Source organism: Chiloscyllium plagiosum, unplaced genomic scaffold, assembly GCF_037043375.1.
Source record: "Chiloscyllium plagiosum isolate Xiang-an unplaced genomic scaffold, Cpla_swu_hap1 HiC_scaffold_14, whole genome shotgun sequence".
In the NCBI taxonomy this organism is placed as follows: domain Eukaryota; kingdom Metazoa; phylum Chordata; class Chondrichthyes; order Orectolobiformes; family Hemiscylliidae; genus Chiloscyllium; species Chiloscyllium plagiosum.
Window position 1 is genome coordinate 20,282,645 of NW_028270152.1, and position 21,675 is coordinate 20,304,319.

At 38.2% G+C, this 21,675-nt stretch overlaps 1 protein-coding gene across 2 annotated transcripts in view; it reads right to left on the bottom strand.

The window, feature by feature from the left end:
* LOC122558865 (interferon-related developmental regulator 2-like) overlaps positions 1–21,675 on the bottom strand; it is a 41,058-nt gene that overhangs the window by 7,966 nt on the left and 11,417 nt on the right. Inside the window, exons 2-10 of one of the 2 annotated variants that reach the window (XM_043707726.2) lie at positions 21,161–21,220; positions 14,750–14,860; positions 13,450–13,534; positions 13,210–13,334; positions 11,555–11,712; positions 7,845–7,895; positions 3,728–3,906; positions 2,786–2,894; positions 1,492–1,626 (exon numbers count right to left, since the gene is read on the bottom strand). In XM_043707726.2, coding sequence (XP_043563661.2) covers positions 1,492–1,626; positions 2,786–2,894; positions 3,728–3,906; positions 7,845–7,895; positions 11,555–11,712; positions 13,210–13,334; positions 13,450–13,534; positions 14,750–14,860; positions 21,161–21,220 — 1,013 coding nt within the window. The remainder of the gene's footprint in view (positions 1–1,491; positions 1,627–2,785; positions 2,895–3,727; positions 3,907–7,844; positions 7,896–11,554; positions 11,713–13,209; positions 13,335–13,449; positions 13,535–14,749; positions 14,861–21,160; positions 21,221–21,675) is intronic. The other variant, XM_043707727.2, reaches the window with a different exon arrangement.

Sequence of the window (21,675 nt, forward strand, 5' to 3'; positions counted from 1 at the left end):
TAGATTAATTTAGGATATCTGGTCAGCATGGGTGAGTTGGACTGAAGGATCTGTTCTATGCTGTAAATCTCTATGACTCTGTTTAAGTTCCATAGAAAACAAGTGCTCATATTCTTTCCACCTCAGGCACATTCTCACTTTACCACTTGCCAAGGCTACTAGATATTTCTAAGAATACTTTATACAAAACACATGTGGTGTGCACGTATGGTCAGAAATGGCCTATTCCTGGCATTTTAGAATTTATTAATGGGTTACATGGATAAAGCTGAATCATAGCGAGTTTACAAGAGCCACAATGAGTTAAAAAACTAGTTAATATCTTGATGGATGGACAAATGTTAACTGACAAAAAAAATTCCTTAAATTATGCTAAGGTATCTTTAACATCTACCAAAATAGAATCCTAGTTAAATACTTCAACTTGTGTGTTGGCACTCCTAACTATGGAAAGCTCATTCAGTTCTGGTCCACATTTCTATCTAGTGCTCTGGACAACTGGAAGCTCATTTGCAGCACCTAACTTAGCATTAATTTGCATTCTTATAACTGTTTTCTGGAATCTCCATGTCTCTTTTCCTGGTGCTGTCCCTTAAGCAAGCTCAAGCCTCCTATGGACTGAAAGGAGGCCATGTGTGAAGAATAGAACAGTGTGGTGGTAGCATGGTATATTTGGATTACAAGTATGAATTTCACTTGAGTCCAGAATCTTCGAAAAGGCAATACCATGTTGCACCCTGGGCTGAATCATAACCTATCTGCTTTTGGGAGTGAAGTTAAATGGTTAAAAAAAAATCCAAAAATCTGAAACAGGAACTCAAGCCACTGATTTTCTGTCTCAATGGAGGTGGTACAAAGAATGGGCAACCAAAGTGCACAGGAAGGTGGTTTGGTAATTTAGCAATTTAGCTGTTGTAAAATGAGAAGACAGACATCTCATTAAGAGATATTATATTTTCAAATTCATCTCCACTCCAACTATTTAGGCGTTAAGAAAACTAGCAGGTAAATGAGGTAAAACGGCTGAATCTATAAAGTGCTTTTACAACACTGCTGGCAATTTGGGAAGGACAATTTTTTGGGGAAACTCATTCCTCCAGATATCCTAGTGGCAAAATAACACCTATACAGAAAATGCATCCAGACTAAAAGAGGTTCTGCTTTGCACATAATACATTTAATATATTAAGGCATCAGTGGACTTTAAAAAAAAAAATTGGAATGACATAGAATTTTCTTTAAAACTTTATTGTACAAAGCCATACATCACTAATTCCTACCCACGAAATATCAATGAAGCTTCAACTCTGTCTCCAATTTAACCTAATGAAAACATCAGCCTAATCAAGATAGATCAAGTTTTGAAAGTCAATAAATCCAAGCATTTACAATTTTGCATGAATAGTTTACTTTGATCTATTGGTCTCCTCCTCGTTGGTTAGAAAGCACAATACCCATCTTTCTGTGGGTGGTAATTTGAACAAAACCTACCTCAATGAAATGCAAGACATCTCGGAAAATGGAACGCTGTTTTCGTCGGTCATTTTTTGCTCTGTGTTTGTTACTGTCGGTTGCCAAGCCCTTCAGCTTTTCACAAAGTTGATCAGTCCCTTCGTACAAAAAGTCCTTTGAAAATAAAACCACAAGAAAACAAAAATTAATGTACAACATTGGAATGGCTAATTCATTGAATTGCGTACGCGAAGCCAGCATTAGACCATACAGAATATCTGTGTTTCCAAAGACTCAAATAGAAATAATCATAAACCCAATTGATAATTTATACTTTGTTGCACTGCAGATTTTCTTTTGATATTCAAACCTCAGTACAACCTAGAAGGGTCTCAATAAATTCTGGTGAAAAGAGTAAACCCTCATTCATTATGAATTCCATGAAATGAGGTCTAAGAAAACTGTTTTTTAAACACAAGATTCCCGTGCACCAAATTCAATATGTATCGGTGGGACAAACATGCCATCTGGTTCATTCACCCACAATATTAAATCATGAAGTCAATTGCTTGTAACCAGTCATGACAAAATTTTGTTTGCGAGTTTTGAGAAGATTTGTAGCTCAGGCTGAAGTTCTGTATGTAGGCTTGCTCGCTGAGCTAGAAGGTTTGTTTTTAGATGTTGTTTCATCACCATACTAGGTAACATCATCAGTGAGCCTCCAGATGAAGCACTGGTGGCCTGGCTCGCGTTCTATTTACGTGTTTAGGTTTCCTTAGGTTGGTGATGCCATTTCCTGTTCTTTTTCCTAAGGGGTGGTAAATGGAATTCAAGTCAATGTGCTTCTAGGAATTCTCGTATGTGTCTGTTTGGCTTGTCCTCGGATGGATGTGTTGCCCAGTCAAAGTGATGCCCTTCATCATCTGTACGTAAGGATACTAGTGACAGTGGGTCATGTCTTTTTGTGGCTAGTTGATGTTTATGTATCCTGGTGGCTAGTTTTCTGCCTGTTTGTCCAATGTAGTGTTTGTTACAGTTCTTGCAAGGCATTTTGTAAATGATATTGGTTTTGCTTGTTAAGAAAGAAAATAAATTAAAAAGTAGAAGATAAGCACAGAGTCAACTCAATTAAATACTCAATGCAAACACTACTTCAACTTCCCCAAGGGGCAGGTTTGTCAATCTAAGTTACACCATGAGGGGCAAAAAAGTAGACAGAAAAAGCTCATGAACGTTTGAATATTTAACACATTTAATACATAAATAGTACAACAACAATTTCATGAAGTATAATTTCTTTGCAGGAATACAGACAACACAGAGACCTCCTTACTTGATCAATCTTGCGTGCCAATTCAAACAGAAGCGCTATAGCTTCCCCAGCTGCTATTCGCAAGGTCACACTATCACTGCACAGGAGACCAGGTAACTTGGGCAGATGACTGGAAAGTATAGGTAAAAATTGGTTACTATAATATTTCTGACAGAGCAAAACGACAAGGTTATATTAAATGCAATGAAATTTGATTTTCTTGACATGATACAATTAACCTGAGCCACAATGAACTGTGCGCTAGGAGTAACAGGGCGTAAGTCGAGACTCTCAATCCCCCAATAGGATGCTGTTCTAACTTTAGCTGTCTCACGTATTTGAAGTTACAAAGTTGTATATCTTCCCATGTTTCTCTTTAGGCAAGTGGAGAGTAAAGGCCATTTACCCTTAGCATTTATCACATACTTGTTAATGGCCAGCTGTATTGCTGCATTTGTACAGGTGTGGAAGTGGGCTTCTGTCTACATAGTTAAAAAGTAACAAGCTGTCTAGCTACTACAGAAAGCACACATGATAGGATTGCAAAAAAGAAACAACAAACTGAACAGTTCAGTGGCTGTACCATTAGTTGACTGGATCCTTTCCTAATGTAAAACATGCATGAAAAATTCAGGTTCTATCAAGGGGCAGAACTTTTAATTACCTTTGGTTTATTAACCAAAGGAGGAGCTTGGTGTCAGGGATGAGAGTGCAAAGGGAAAAAGCTTCATTTACACTGAAGTTCCTTCCTCATAGAATAACATATGAAAGGGTGATTCATTCTCTGAGGAATTTAAGGGATGCACAAGACTTGTTCATTTGTTTGATATTTTTCCAAAAATAGCTCTTCCTAATGTCATCACATTTACAGAAGTATTGATGATCAATTTACTACCATACATGAGTAAAAATATGAATATGCATACAGGCAACAGACCTATATCAGTGATCATTCACACTTACTTTTCTAAGAGCTTCTGAATTTTGGAGGTTGGACAGATAGTAACCAGTAAGGACCAGGACTGGAGAGCATTGTAGTGAAGAACTTGAGTCTGAGAATTGTGGGAGGGAACTAATCCATCTCCCTTTATATATGAAGCACTGAAGACACTCTCCAAACAGGCCAGGCAAGATGCAAGATCCTGAAATAAATATATAAATTTGTATACATAAGAAATAGTAAGAAACAAACAAGGAGACTCATGAAACACATTGGAAGTGTGTTGTGTCCATTTCCTGACGTTAATGCGTAAACGGTCTATCAAGAGGAGGAATTCTGGTTTAGGAAGGAGTAATTTCATTATAAAAGTTTCTGCTTTTAACTCCCCAAAGCTTAGTTTGTAAATATGATTATTCAACACTTTTCATATTTTGATCACCATCTAGTTCCAGATTCCCAAGATTTAAAGTGAAAATCAGCTGAAGATCACTGACAATTCTGAACAATCTCAACAGCTGAATTTCAGTGTTAGCTATCCGTGGAGATAGTAAAAATCCACAAATAGAACACTCGATGATTAGGTGCAGTTTTGAACGAATCTTTATTACAGATCGGAATATTCATGAATCACTCCTTCAGGTTATTACTAGCAACTTACCTAAACCACTAAATCAACCAAATAGTGATTCAATTCAGCATCTCAAATGGTGAAACCCAAATTCCTGAAATAGGATTATATAGGAATAATAAATAGGGGCAAATATCATTTACATGGTGGTTCAACAGAAATTAAATGTCTCATGTTGCATATAGTAACTACTAATGCTCTTCAGCATCTAACTGGTTATTAAGACACGTTCAACTAACCAGGATTGATGCAAGATACATTTTTCATGAATCAAACCACAGCATTAGATGCAGCAGTCAGACAATCACAGACAGTTCACAAAACTAGAATCAACTGTTAACTGGATCAGATTATCTAATGTCTTATACCAAAAAAATCAAATAATTCTCTCCCAGGAAAGTCAGTTGTCATGTACCTGCTAGCAGATGTTTTCATAAACTACTTTAAGCCATTTAAGTAAAAAAACCTGTACATTTAAAGTTATAAAATTACAAAATTTTAACTAATCTGAGTCAGTTAGCTTAGATGACTGGACAGCTCATTTGCAATGCAGTGAGCCAATATTGCAGGTTCAATTCCTGCACTTGCTGAAATTAGTGTGAAGATCCTGCCTTCTCAACCTCACACTTTGCTGCAGATATGGTGACTTGCAGATTGAACACCACTTGTCATCTCTCTCTAATGAGCGAGGATCCTTAAGGTCCCTTGTGACTATGATGACTTTATAATCAAAGTACAAAAGAATGATGCTGCTGCCATTGCATTTATAGTGAAATCAACTTAAAAGGCTGGAGAAACAGGCAAAATAATAACAGAAAAAGGAAATAGCAGATATGTTAAGCAAATATACTTTGTTTATCTTCAAATCAGAAGGAACAAAGCACATAACGGAAATAGTGAATATCCAAGAGAAAATTAGATTCTGGAACTTCAAGAAAGTACTGGGACTAGACGCCGACATCTCTCACACACCCAACGGCTTACATCCTGGGTGCACTGACTGTGAAATTTCAAATGGTCTTTGATTCTAGTGACACTGCTGTTCGTGGAAAACAGAAATGACAGACCAGTTGCAGCCTTACATTAACCATCAGCAAAAGGCTGGAATTCAAGAAGCAATTTAATTAGAAAATCATAATGTAATTAAGCACAACCAACATGTTGTGTGAAAGGAAATTGGATTTGACAAATCTACTGGACATCTTCAAAGAAATAACAAGCAGGATAGAAGCCAGGGAAATAGTAGATATATATATTTGGATTTCTGAAAGCCTTTGATAACATGCCAAATAAGACAAAGCTTGTTGGGTTAGAAGTAATGCAATACAATGTGGATCATGGATTGCTTCAAAAGCAAAAAAACAGGAATAAACAGACAAAGATGGCAGGCTGTTACTAGTTGGTCGGATAAACATTAGCAGTGAGACTTCAGCTAAGTTCATTGAGCAGGACAGCAGATACATGGGTGCAGCACATGCCAGTTTTGCTTTGACCCAGTCTCCATCCTGATTTGGAAATATGTCACCGTTCCTTCAGCATTGCTGGGTCAAAGTCCTGGAACTCCTTCTCTAACAATACCACGGATGCACCTGCACCAAATGGACTGCAGCAGTTTAAAGGTGGCAGCTCATCATCGTTTTCACAAGGGCAACTAGGGATGGGTATTAAATGCTTGCCCAGCCAATGATTCCAACACTCCATGAATGAATAACAAAGAAAACAAGTTTTTTTTATCTGTATTAGTTACCAATTGAATGAACCAAGTGTATCCAGGTTTTCTGATGATAAAAAAGTAGCTTCGAAAGCAAGCTATGAGAACATAATGAAGTCTGTGAAGGGACAGAGACAGTTTAAGTGAATGGGCAAGGTGGCAGCAAATGAATGTGTTAAGACATGCAACGTTATTTACATAAGATTTTTTTCTTTTAATGCCAATGACTAAGTTGTGGACATTACTGCATTCAGAGGAACCTCAATTATCCAAACACTGATTTTCCGAAATTCGGATAATCCAAACAAGATCGCAAGGTCCAGATGCTTGGCTAAATGGTGTTATCTGGCATTCAGTTATCCGAACAAAATACTCCCCGCCTGTGTCGTTCGGATAATTGCGGTTCCTCTGTACTGTATAATGATATCACTGTATACTAAACAAAGTTAACATGCAGATATAACATATACTTAGGAATGTAATTCACTGAATCTGCCAATTTCCACATCCTTAGAAACTGAACAGGATCAAGCATATAAATACTGGCTGCAACAGCAGGTCAGAGGCCAAGAATTCAGTAGTGGGGAACTCACTTTCTGTCTCCCAGTGCCTGTCCACCACCTACAAGGCAAAACTCAGCATAATGATGGAATACACCCACCTGCTGAGGTGCAGCTCCAATAAAACTCCAGAGATTCAACACCACCGAGGAACACATCCATCACCTTCAATATTCACTCACTTCACCATCAGCACACTGCATTAGCACTGTGTAACATCAACAAGATGTACTGAAGCAATACATCAAAATTCCTTCTCAATGTATCGCACTAATTATAAGAGATATTGGAAAATAGTATTTTAGGACTACACATTTCATCCAAACTTAATGTGGATTGGTGAGCAGAAAAAAAACATGACATGAAAAACAAGATTGAAGCAATGCGGAGGTAGAACACAAAAGACAATCAAGGTGTCTCCTGGAGAACATAAGAAACATCCTTTTGAGCCTGTTCCACCATTTGTTAAGACCATAACTGATCTTTGACTCAAAAGATCTTTACCACGCACACTGCCACCTTCTCCAGAACGACTGGAAGGGGCTGAAGTCAAAACTCAGTAAATCTTGCTGCTATTGAGACTCCTTTAATCAGATTATCCTGGTCTCCATTCCCATGGATGTACTTGCCTCAGTTTGAAAAGAGGTGCAACAAAGGTTCAGTAGATTGTAGGCAGCCCTTTCATTCCAGGGCCAATCTACTTAAAATACCCATACTTAACATTCATTCCAATTGCAAATGCTAAGATTTCAATTGCATAACCTCGATCAAGTTGTGCCAGAAACACTGAATTATCTTCTATGTATTTTCAATGTATTACACCTTTATGTCAGACTGTTTTATTTTAAAATCAATTTTTTTCACAAACTATGTACAACTACCCCAAGATGGCTCTACTTAATTTAGAAAGAATATGCCAAATGTTGTGAAAATGTCCCTGATCCACAGAATATTTGGCAAAACTCTTGAAGACATAAATTTAACATCATGCAATTTTATACTAAGCATGATTAATTACATTCCACAAATACCACTTCCATAGTTGGACAGGAATATATGAACTAGCCCAACTCTGGTCCATATACAGGAATGAATTTTTTTTTTTTAGGATCAACTATGAGCCTCAAATCTCAAAATGAGGAACATTGTACAGTAAAGTACACTTAATAAATTATTCAGTAAAAAATTGCTAACTCAATAAATCAAGTATCTCTTTGCTTAGGAAAATAATTAAGACTCACCTCTGCTTCATTAGCAGCAATGTAACAGCATGTTCCCAGAGCAACGGCTGTCTAAACAAAGCAATAACATACATTAAGTAACAAACAGCCAAATATACTTCACAGTTAAAAGGTTAGGTGGGTAAAGTTTTAGCTTTTTAATCATTTTCACCTATGTCAAATTAGCAAACCTGTACTGGCACTGAGGCACCCTGAAATCTTTAGTTAGGACAATGCAAAAGATGCACTGTATGTGTAGGGCAATGGAGTGCACAATACTTACATTTGATAATTTTACTCCTTTGGACCAACTACATCTTTTACAATGATAGTAATTTCAATTTTACAGTCATACCTGATTCTCAGAGCTGTAAACATATTAATTCAACTGGCATTGATCAAATTGATGCCATTTTTTAGATATGTCAGTAGTTCCATACCATAAATCAGAACAAGCCAGACTTCATATCAGCTCGAAACAAAACTATTTCCAGCCATTTCAAAAACAGGTTAAAGAAACCTGTCCTATTGGAATGATAGTTAAATCCTTGTAACAATATTTGTACACTTTCCTTTTCACAAATATAGTGCCAACAATGTGTTACCACAATTTTAAAAATGAGAAAATGTAACTATGATGCCAAGCTGTACTAATTTGGCAGTCTAATGCCCATTGTTCAAAATCAATCAGTTCTTAGAATCATGTAGAATTCGTATTTCATCAGCAAAGATTGATACTGATATTTGTTCTACAAAACCAAATTCGATGTTTTTAAACTTTAATGCCTTCAGCTACCTTATTTTAAGTCAAGGTTAAAGTGGTGCTGGAAAAGCATAGCAGGTCAGGCAGCATCCGAGGAGCAGGAAAATCAATGCCCATCATCAGAAATGAGGCAGGGAGCCTCCGGGGTGGAGAGATAAATGGGCGGAGGCACAGGATGAGGCTGGGGAGAAGGTAGCTAAGAGTACAATAGGTGGATGGAGGTGGAGACGAAGGTCGTAGATCGGAGAGGAGGGTGGAGCGGAGAGGTGGGAAGGAAGATTGGCAGGTAGGACTAGGTCATGAGGATGGTGCTGAGCTGGCAGGTTGGAACTGGGGTGAGGGGAGAATAAGTGAGGAAACTGGTGAAGTCCACATTGATGCCGAGATTGAAGTATTCCAAGGTGGAAGGTGAGGCGTTCTTCCTCCAGGCATCGGGTGGTGAGGGAGTGGCGGTGGAGGAGGCCCAGGACCTGCATGTCCCCGGCAGAGTGGGAAGGGAGAGTTAAAAGGTTATAAGCCATTCTTTATGCATGGGTCTGATAATAGTCAATTTCGGACAGTCACAGTACCCTAGTCAGGAACAAGAATGTTGTGAATCAAATCAAAAGCATCAGACATTGTGCGGTGACATTTTGCACATTTATAGGCTTTGACAGATGCTGATGCAGATATGGTGACCTACAAACAAGGCAGTAAATTTTATTCTGATTCACGTGATTATTGCATAGGTTGGTGGAGATAGGTACAATGCTCAAACCCGTCAGAGCTCAATTAAATTCAGTCCGTGCTTTGTTCTAAGATCCTTTGTTTTGTCAACTTAGTTTGCTCTGTACCTAGCTGCTGATGACCATGGGATTAATCACAGAAAATACCAAATAATAAGACAAATCCAGCATTCTATGTTATTTATATGTCTGTGACAAAAAACAATGATAGGATTTTCTGGAATTGTGACAACTGGTGCTGGTATCTGTTTCCTGAGAGCCCCAAAGCAAAAACATGGAACAGTTAAATTAAACAGAACATCTGACTCTGTCTAAAATTCATTTACCAAAAACACTGAGCTCCACACACTGTTGGTTGTGACCCTCAGTGGGGTTAGCAGTGAAAAGTTTGGGATTGAAAGCTCCAGTGCAGCAATGGATGCTGTGTGGCCTTTAAATCATGAATCACGCATTTTCTTTTCACAAAGCCTATGGCCGAACTGCCTGATCTTGTTGGGCTTAGTTGGGTCTTAAAAAGTAACGTTGGTGCTCTTTGCTTTATAACCCTGTGGATTCAGTAGCTTTCAATCCTACTTCTCTCAAGCTTTCTTTCGTCCACATACTCAGGAATGGGAACTTGACAACTTTCAGGTACCAAAATGGGTCCATGGTGGGAAAAAGTTAGGGAAGCGCTGTGCTGACAGCTGATACTTTGTCCCAAACTTCAGCAATCTACAAGGATCAACTCAGGACTGTGACAGAATACTGTCCAATTGCCTGAATGAGTGCAGCTTCAATGCTCAAGAAGCTTAATCCCATCTGGGAACAAAGCTGTCCCACTTATTGGCACCACATCAATAAACATACACTTCCTCCATCACCAATACTTAGTAACAGCAATACGTACCATTTACAAGATGCAGAAATTCACCAAAGCTCCTTAGACAATAGCTTCCAAACCCACAGCCTCTTCTATCTAGGACAAGGACAGCTGATACACAGGATCACGACCACCTACAAGTTCCCCTCTAAGCCAGTCAGCATCCTGACTTGGAAATAAATCACCAGTCCTTCATTGTCGTGAAGGAACTCGATGCCTAGCAGATTTGTTGTTCTACGAACACCAAAGGAACTGCAGTGGTTCAAGAAGGTAGCTTGTTTTGAAGGACAACCAGCGTTGGACAATAAATGCTGGCCTCGCCAAAGATGATCACATTCTATTAACAAATTTTAAAAAACTTCAGCAATGAGAGGAAAAGTAACTTTGGATAGGAGTCAACTGAGTGATTATAGGTCCCAGAGCAAGACTGTCCAAACCTTACCCACAGGGGGCCACAAATCTCTGCTGCATTGAGGGCTATTAGGTAAGCAAATTCAAAAAGTGAGGTTTGCCACAAGAGCAAATTTCAGGAATAAACAATTCCAAAGCAATAATTCTGTCAATAAATTGAGTAATGAACAAAGTTTACCATTAAAAAGTGCCAAGCCAGAGTTAAACTAAAAAAAATTGCCTCTCTGGTTAAGGAACAGAGCTTGAAAGAAAAAGACTAACCGCTGGTGCTGATCACCAGAGGAGTAGGCGAGGACTGAGGCCAAGCCAAAGAATTGGATTTAATGACCATAGTGGGGTTCAATCTAAAGTGGCCTTAGTAGAATTCAATTGAAATAGGAGTTGGGTTGCTTTTCACCTGTCTTGGGGTTTCCACCCAGCCAACTCTGCTATTGAATCTCCCCCTCTCCCTCGCAGCAAGTCAGTGTGGACCCAACAGCCATTCTCCATTGCAGGTCCCCACTCACACCTACCCAGAAAAGCCTCAGTCAGCCAGCAAACTATTCACTACCCACTCAGTTCCCAACAATCGACACACCTATTCAACCTGTGATTTGCCAGCAAGCCAGTAAATCACCTAATTTTGCAGCACACGAGAGAGGGGAGAGCAGCTTTTTACAAAGGCTGGGCAAGTTACATAGGAGCACATGAGCTGCTTGTTCGACAAACTTGCACTGGTCTTAAGGAAAAGGCAGAGTTGAAGAATGCACAATTCCACAACTGTTTTGTGTCCCAGAATCTTTTACAGTAAGCTCTACAGCACGAATCACTCATTTCTGAAAGATACTTTATTATCACAGATTTAATATCAAATTTAAATTACTTTTAAAAAAGTAATCTCTCAATATTCTTGCAGTTCCACTAACAACGTTCCAATCTCACAAGGGCCTAAGGACCAAATATTGAAGTATCACTTAGAAAATACAGTACTTACACTGTGTCTGGCAGCCAAGCTAGATGATTTGTCAGTAAAGATATTAGTTAGGACAGATTTCAGGGTTTTGAAAACATCTTCTCCTTCTTTGCACGATCCCAGCTGAATACACAGTAAGGATATGACAGTCGCTGCAATGGCTTGTTCTTCACCCTTACCTTAAGAAAAGCAAATATGAAATTAAAGTTGTATTTGAACCTAATCAGCTTTTAACACCCAGATTCTGAGGTGATCATTTACACCTTTGCTTGGCTCATCTTTCATTTCTATCTTTGTTCCATTATCAATCCTTTTGCACAGCAGTGTGTGCAGATACTCCCAACTGCAGACAGCTGCAGAGTTAATCCAGAAGCACACATGCAAACAATAGCAGACGCAACATGTCATCACAAATTTATGTTTGATGTCACACGGAAAGACCATATTCTATATGTGTACGGAAGCATACAATTTTGAAGTGTGTTTCAATGTTGGAAAGTAAGGTCAGTGCAGGAACTAGTGCAACACCACAGTCTTTTCAATGTACTTTGTCCTGATTGTCACTTAATTCCACCACTATTCACCCACTCTATCCTAGGCCTCTCATTTTTGTTCTTTCTCTCACTCCACTTAAGAATGGTTCTTCGCCGATATTTTCCAGTTTGATGAAAAATAATTGCAAAATGCTACCTTAATTGCTCTCTCCACAAATGCTACTTGACCTTAAGGAGTAAAAGCATGTCATTCAACCCAGAGTCTGCTCCATCATTCAACAAGATCATGGATGATCGGATAGCTCTCCAGTCCACTTTCCTACCCTATACCCATAACCCCGAATTTCATGATTGGATTTTAATCAGTATACCCCAGTCTTGAATATGCTTAACCCAGCATTGACAGCCCTGTGCAGTAATAAATGCCACAAAATCACGAGCCTCAGAGACGAAATTCCTCATCCAATCTCTTTGGTCCCAAACAAGGTATAAAAGCCTTTCTGCATCTAACTAATCAAGTCCCACAAGAATCTCTTATGTTTCAAATAGGGGCAACTCTTATTATTCTTTATTCTAACAAGCACAGGTTCAGACCTACTCAATCTCTCCTCATAATATAATCCGTCCATACCTGATATCAACCTATGAACATTCTCTGAACTACCCATGAGCATGCCCATCCTTAGATAATAGGGACTCAAAATTGTTCACAATATTCCAGTCATGGTCTAACTAGTTTTAGCAAACTCTCCCTCTTTTTATACTCCATTCCGTCTGAAGTAAAGATCAGTATTCCATTTGCCTGCCCTATTACCTGGTGAACCTGGATTCATTTTAGGATTTCCAATCCCTCTATTCTGTGGCTTCCTTCAGTCTTTCTCTATTTAAATAACATTCAGCCTCTCTATTCTTCTGGCCAAAGTGCCTAACCTGTCATTTCCCAACATTATATTCCAACTGTTAACTTTTTGCCCACTCTGACTTACTGATTGTCATTTCAATTTAAAATCTAACAGTAATTCACCATAGTAAAATTTGAACTTTTCTGGTGAGGATGAAGTTAGATTATGACTAGTATTGCATTATAATCAAGAATAGATCAGCAAAGTAAGGATCTACCAGCCATTTCTTCAAAGCGGATATCTTTGAAACTTCTACATCAATTTAACAAGATATTCATACCTTTCTTTAAGCAGCGTTCCAAACAATCAGTGAGAGTAATTCGCCTCTCCACCAAAAAATCTGCCAGAATCTTTGAAGAAAATGCTAACTTGAGGCTTTCAAGAGCATTTTGTCGTACCTTTGCACTAAAAATAGAAAATAGATTAATGCAACACAATAAAAGCCAAACAACTCTAGCTACTATATCTGGAAAGCTCTGACAGCCTACAAGTAAATGCAATGCACTCATGTCTGCCTCACCTTTTATCCATTGTATTATCAATACATTCCTTCAATTTATTTTCTGCTTCCTCCTGGGCCATTTGTTCATTAGTACCTTCACCTCCTAAACAAAAAGAAAACAATGATGTTTGCCAATTCGCCCCATCTGCTTGGGCAAATAAAACCTTCAACAATAAAAGACCATTTTAAGAACCTTCCACTGCAAGTTGCCTTATCATCATCCAGATATTTGACTCTTAAGAGCAGTGCAACATACAATTGCAAAATTTGCTCTTACAAAATAATTAGTGGTTAGAATGTGGAACTCATTAACAAAGACTGAGACAAATAACAGCATTTCAACAGAAGATATTCCTTCCATCATAAGATCAGAAGTGAGAATGCTCACTGTTGATTACCATGTTCAGTTCCATTTACAAATGGTCAGATAACAGAACAGTTCATGCCCTGTCAGCAAGGTCTGGACAACATTCAGGTTTGAGTTGATAAGTGGCAAGTGATGTGGCATGAAATGAATAGCCTTTCAACAACCACAGTCACCTTCCTTTGTGCTTGATATTATACCAATCAGTGGAAAGTGTTCATCTTGATTTCCATTGACTTCACTGACTCCCTAACACAGTCAAATGCTACCTTGATGTTAAATGTAACCTTTTCAGATCACTAATGAAATTCGCTGCCTTTGTTCAAATTTGAACAAATCCTGTGATGAGCTTTGAGCCAAGTGGCCCTGGTGAAATCCAATCCAAACATCAGTGAGGTTATTGTTAAATAAGCACCCCTGGATAAATAGCTCTGTCAATAACTGCTTCCGTCACTTTGCTAATAAGAGGCGGCTGATGGAGTAGTAGTTGATCAAACAGAATGTACTCTGCTTTCCCTCGACAGGACATACATGGGAAATTTGCCATAAGTGCACGGCTAGGGATGAGGCTAGCTCTAGAACACTTCTAAAACATCATGCAAATTAATCACAATTACTGATTGTCCACAACTTCTTAACCTCTTGAAGCCAGTTACTTAATTTTATAATGTGAAAGTACAACATCTTGAGGCATGGGATTTTTAAAAGTCAAATGCAGATCTAGATCTTGCCTTTTATCCTTCTAATTGAGGTGAGAATGAATTTCATACCCTTCTTTCCTCTCTCTTCAGAAGTGCTAATTGGGATTGCATGTATGAAAGGAGATTAGAAAGTTATGGAGAATCAGCAATTGTGATTAATTTGCATAATGTTTCAGAAGTGCTCCAAGTCTGTTTTAAGTTTATACAAAGCCTTGAAACTTTAAACACTGTAGATAATGGATGTTATCAGTACCTTCCTCAGGCACACTGGCCGTCTCACTGGCACTGCTGCAATGACTGAGCACTTCACTGGCGAGATCATCATCACTGGTGTGAGTGTCCCCTTTAATTCCATTCTGCCCTCCTGCAAATATATAGGAAAGTGATGTGTTTCTGTAGTAAAAGTACAGTAGTGTGACTGACCTGATAGTGGAAGCATTGTTGTTTTAAGACTGCAAACATGCATTTGCAAACCATTGCATATTAAAAGTTTTCAAAGACTAGAGACGAGAGAGAGAGAAACATGAGAAGGAGTAGAATGAAATAGCAAAAAAAGGTTGGTGAGCAAGTAATATCAAGTTGTAATGAAACAGAGACATAAAAGATGTTACTGGAGGCATATTATTTGAAAAATCATGACTAATTACCAAAAAAATTTAATACATGTCAAAGTATTACATTTAATTCTTAAAGTTACACAACTCTATGACGAGTTCCGGTATCTGACTCCATATAGTTAAGGATGGTGACACACAAAAGGCATTTAATACTGAAAACATTAGTAGTAGGTCAGATATTTGGCAAATTTCTAAAGCTAGCAAAATATATTGAAAATAAAAAAAGGCATAAAAAAGCTAGCATAGTAGCATTTCCCAAACAATAGAGCTTAACCCCCAGTGGGGGTCAGTTTTGGGCTTGATCAGTCACAGCCTGCTAATGGCACCTGTGGAGCAACTCCTTTAATTAATCACTTTTAAGTGAAGTACAATTACCCGGCATGCTCCAAGGCAAGACTTTAGCTTTGTTATTGTAGTATCTGCTGGAACAAGCACAATTTTGCTGCCTCTCCCTTCATCCCTACCATCCTCACTCTGTTGTCACATCAATTTATAAACATCAAAATGGGATCAAAGTAGAAGACATAAAAAGCATCCCAAGAATATTACCAAATGAAGAGGTAAAAGGGAAGAAGGAACTTAAAATAACCACAATTACTAGAGAAAATTACCAAGAAAACTAAACAGATCTAAAGGCTACAAACGTCCCCCTGAAGAGACAATAGATATATTGGTAGTCATCTTCACAAATTCTCTAGATTCCACCAAGGTTCTAGTGGATTTGAAAACAACATCACATCTTTATGTAACACCAACTTCATGAAGAGTGAGCGTGCATGGGGACAGCAACTTTATGAAGTGTACTCCTGGTTGAGAAGGGCAATGATGGCAGGAAAACCTCTTCAATCTGTTTCTATGTGTTAGAGCGGAGTTTGATGTCAAAGAAAGGTAGGTGATAAGAAGGTTTCTTCAGTGTACCTTTTGATTAGCCAAGTGGTTTAAATCAGATGTTATTACCACTAAGAATAATAAAGGCAAGAAATTCACTTAAAATATTTAAATTGAAGTTGATTATTTCTGAGATGGCTTGGCAGCCAATATGTTGCAATATGTGGGAGCTGGTGTCAGCATAATCCATAGTGAAATCTGCAGCAAGTGTTGGCTTCTTGAGGAAATTCAGCTTAGAGGTGCAGTGCTGGTGATGGATACTGCGACACATCAAGAAGGGAGAGGGGTACTTGGAGACTGTCTCCTGAAACAGCCACCCTCCATAGATTAATTACATAAAATTCACAAATATTTATCTTGATCTTGCAAGGAATGAGGTACAGATTCATTAAAATACCATCAACTTAGGTTTTCATTTGAGCAATTTCAACATAGTATATTCTATTGAATACTAGTCTGAGTTAAAACATGATTTGACAGAGATTTCAAAGCTTTTGAAAGAAACTGATTGGGTAGTTTGAGAGAAGTACTTTTTTTTGGTGGGGCAAACTAAGATAAGAGGACATAAATTTAAAATTAAAACTAGGTCCATTCAGCAAAGAACACAGAACAATCTCACAAAGAGCACCCACCCTCTCTTCTACAAAAGGCTTCACTAACAATTCTCAGACTGAGATAGTTAGATTTTTTTAAAAGCAATCAGTGCTAAGGGGTATGGTGCCCAGAGAGTCAAATGGAGTTAAGACCACCCATAATCTCAGTTAAGAGAGACCAAGCTCAAGAGGATGAATGACTTATGCCTGTTCCCATGATCTTATATCGTGGATCTTAGCCACTTATTATAAGAGTGGTAATGTTCCTACCCCTGGAGTGAGAGACCAGGGTTCAAGTTCCACCTGTGCCAGAGGTATTATAGCATCTCTGAACAAATTACAGGTAATTAGGAAAAAAAACGGTTATAACATCCTAACTGCAAATACAATAGCAGCCTGGATCTAAATGCTTTTGCCATCATCAGCAAAGATGATCCATTTTCCAATATTAAGAATTTATTCTCAGGTTATTAATTGATTTTTATCAAAGAAAATAGTCATGGGGTTTTAATCAAAGGTATTGAAATAGGGTGACAATATCATTAACCACAGGTTCCTTCAACAGTCAGTCAATCAGCGCAAGCGTTTGATAACTTAATAATTATTTGTGACATCTGTTATATATTAATATTGGAAAGTTCCTAATGGCATAAGAGGCAGCTGGAAAACATCTGTGTAATAAATACACTGACCCTCAACAAGTGTCACATGTTACTGTAACAATAGGATAAATTGCTAGAACTGAAGTGTGGGGCTATTCATCAAAACATAAAAGAATTTTCTAAAGTAGCAGCATCTCAAGATATCAACTACCACAAAGATACAATCACTCAGATGCTGAAAGGAATGTGCAAATTCACCAATCAATTAGTCATCTTATTCATGACTGGACTGGTTAAACTTTTTGGTGGACTAAAACCAATTCTAAAGTTCAAAATAAGGACTGAAAATAAATAAGTTTCTGAATCAACATTTCTCAAAAGATTAACTGGGGGAAGAGTAGGCTTCAGCACAGTTTCTATAGACACTGATGGAAGGGGATTTAGCACCTTTGTAATATGTAAGGAACACATTACATATGCATGTCTAAATTGTAAAATTCATATATTTTGCAAACAGAGATGTTAACAAAATCTCGATAACCTTTCCAGACTACTTCCTTACTAAATCAAAACTTGTCACAGTGATCAAAAAAAAACAATCATTCCAGGACTGCACTGACTGAACACTTCATGTTCAGAATTAACAAACAACCTTGTACTGAAATAAACCAAATTATTTGTCCAGACTAAATATCAACAATGCAGAGGCTTCCTAGAATGGCAGCTTCTTGAAGAAAATAAATATATTGCAGGTGAGAATTAAAGAAAATTCAGATCACCTAACAATGCAAATATTTTCAAAGAACCACCAGCCATTCTCATACTTTTATCTCTTGTACATAAAGTACCTTCTCTTATATAATGTCAAGTACATAAAGTAACTTCTCAAGTATAATCTTTAATACACATAAAATCCTGCAAGCTAAAAGATAGAGGGCAGATTTTTAGACTTTGTTTTAATAATCATTCTACATCATACCTTTAATTTCACATTGTAGTAAGCAAAAACAGGTTACCATCCGATTATGAAGTGCTACAATTTAGCTTAAGTTCAGCATCTCCAATCAGCGACAATTCAAGTTAATAAGACTGATCTACATTTATTTTGGATATATGAAGTGACATTTTTGACAAACTCTTGCATATACAACTGAAGGTATACTCCAATCTTTCAATCTTGTCCTGTTCCATTACAACAAAAACGAGGTATTTGGTAAATTTAGTATCCCCATGGCTGGAGTACAAATACAGCCTTCAGTTTGTAAGTTAGGACTTGGTTTGAAAACTACACATTTGGTGATGGAGAAAGGTAAACAACAGAAAGGTGTTCACTTGTTTAGCTGGTGTTCGAATGGAACGTAACTAGCATGTTCAAAGTACCATGCTAGAAAAACACAGATTTTTTTAACAACACAACACTCTTTCAAATCGTACATATCAGAACCTTTGTTGCAATGAATCACATTTCAGTACTACTGCACTGTTATGCATACTCTTGGTAATGGGGATCAGGCAGCTCAGTTGGCTGGACTGCCAATCTGCAATGCAAAGTGACGCCACTGTGGGCTTGTCAGAGATGTGGTGACCCTTAGGTTAAACCACCACCGGTCGTGTCTCTCTCTCTCTCTCACACAAATGACAGCAACGCTATGTTCCTTTGGAGCTACGGTGACTTTACTTACTTTGTAGTAACGAAAACAAACTGTCTACAAAGTCTACACCTAATGTATTATTGACATACTCAATATGTAGAAAAGTTGCAAGTGGAGCCCATTTTTAAATAAAACAGCCTTTCCAATATCAACTTTAAGCTCTGTGTGAGGACAACATAAACCAAATACTTAAAGCAAGCTGAAGCAAAGTGAATTTGGAAAGTCTTGCTAAATTTGACACGGAGAAGGAAATTACACAAACTGTAATTAAGGATGGTACAAGAAACAAAAACACCTTTCAAATCTAAGTACAATTGTTCCAAATGAGATCAGATACTATGGATTGTTGTGGTTCTGTTCGCCGAGCTGGGAATTTGTATTGCAGACGTTTCGTCCCCTGTCTAGATGAAGTCCTCAGTGCTTGGGAGCCTCCTGTGAAACGCTTCTGTGATCTTTCCTCCGGCATTTATAGTGATTTGTATCTGCCGCTTCCGGTTGTCAGTTCCAGCTGTCCGCTGCCGTGGCCGTTATATTGGGTCCAGGTCAATGTGCTTATTGATTGAATCTGTGGATGAATGCCATGCCTCTAGGAATTCCCTGGCTGTTCTCTGTTTGGCCTGTCCTATAATAGTAGTGTTGTCCCAGTCGAATTCATGTGGCTTGTCATCTGAGTGTGTGGCTACTAAGGATAGCTGGTCGTGTTGTTTCGTGGCTAGTTGGTGTTCATGGATGCCAGACTATTGCGACCATAGGACTCATAACAGCACACAAACCAACAGCCACTCTCAGACGACAACTCACCAGGACAAAGGATCCGATACCCAGCATGAGCAAAACCAATGTAGTGTACAAAATCCCATGCAAGGACTGCACAAAACACTACATAGGACAAACAGGAAGACAGCTAATGATCCACATCCATGAACACCAACTAGCCACAAAACAACACGACCAGCTATCCTTAGTAGCCACACACTCAGATGACAAGCCACATGAATTCGACTGGGACAACACTACTATTATAGGACAAGCCAAACAGAGAACAGCCAGGGAATTCCTAGAGGCATGGCGTTCATCCACAGATTCAATCAATAAGCATATCGACCTGGACCCAATATACCGGCCACGGCAGCGGACAGCTGGAACTGACAACCGGAAGCAGCAGATACAAATCACTATAAATGCCGGAGGAAACATCACAGAAGCGCTTCACAGGAGCCTCCCAAGCACTGAGGACTTCACCTAGACAGGGGACAAAACGTCTGCAACACAAATTCCCAGCTCGACGAACAGAACGACAACAATGAGCACCCGAGCTACAAATCTTCTCACAAACTTTGGATTGCAGTATAGCCACTATGGATTGCAGTATGGCAAAAGTTTAAACTGACTATAACTTCATACATATTTAAACAAGCAAGGAGGAAAAAAAAACAAGAATCTCCACCACTCTCTTCTCTCCCAGACAAAAAAAAATCAATATACAAATAATTACAGAATGTTGCAAAATACAGAAATGAAAACTCAAAAAATTGAAACTGCACTCTTCATTTTGTATTTAAGTCTATTGATCACAATGTTATCATATTGCTTGAAACAGGTAAAATTAACTAATAAAAAGAGTAACATAAGCTTGTACAAGACAGAGAATAATCCATGACATTATGATCAATAGGAACATGACAGGATAAGTTTGGAAGAATATCTTACAAGTCTTAATTCAAGTTAGTACACATGCTTTCTATAATAATCAATAGTGGAGTGGAAAATAAATGTGTGTAAACGAGTGGGGCCAGGGCATGATGTTGAAGAATCTGGTATGAAAAACAGGGTGGCAATGAAGTAGTTGGGAACTTTGCTCTTGCTGACCCATCCTATATTCTCTTCCTCAATATCCCAATCCCACCATACACCTTTTGCCACTGCTTGCCTCTGAACTGACTCACTCTGCACCAATCCTGTTAGCAATCATTGTGCACAAAGGCACATTTATCATGATGTTCTCAGGAATTCTCGCTGATTTTACCCTTTCCTCCCCCCAAAGCCAATTACTGAGCTCAGTTACATACTGGGTTGAGATCAATTAACAAAATAGGAACTGAATCTGGAATTGATCTGGCTCACTCTTAGTATTACACTCAATCAGATATTTTCATAGTAGATTACTGGGGATATATGTACGGCTTTATATTTTAATGTTTGCTGTTAATCCAAAAGAATAGGAAAACCAATTTCTTCAAACCCACACAACTGCAAAGAAAGCAATAACGGCCATGCACCATGCAGGTTACAGACATATGATGATTGTGTACCTTTCTGTTGAGCTACTTTGGCTGAAACCTTCAGCTGTAGTAGTTCATGTCTCAAAGAACCTGTTAAAAACAAAGTTGGAAAACCACTTTAAGGTCAAACATGGTAGCTCTTCCCCTTGCTGCTAACATGCTCACTATTATCAACATTTAATATAATAATGTCATTTGAATAAGTTTCCAAATGTTAACTGATTTTTTAGAAACAATTTTTCTGTACAGTTTTTGTTCAAGCAGCTAAATTACAAATCATGCAAACAACAGAGTTTTGGCTAATTTTTTCAACAACAATTGATGTATTCTTACCCATGCCAACTTATTAGTTGCTTGTTACCCTTAGATGCCTATCAATTAAACATTACCACTGACATCAGATGCCCCTTATCCTTGAATCTCAAAACTAACCCCTCTGAAATGGGGAATTTACCACTGCTGCCATCATACATGATATATGTAAAGCATAGAGAAATTATAGGCATTTATATTTGAAGAGCACGATATTTCTCACAAACTGTTAC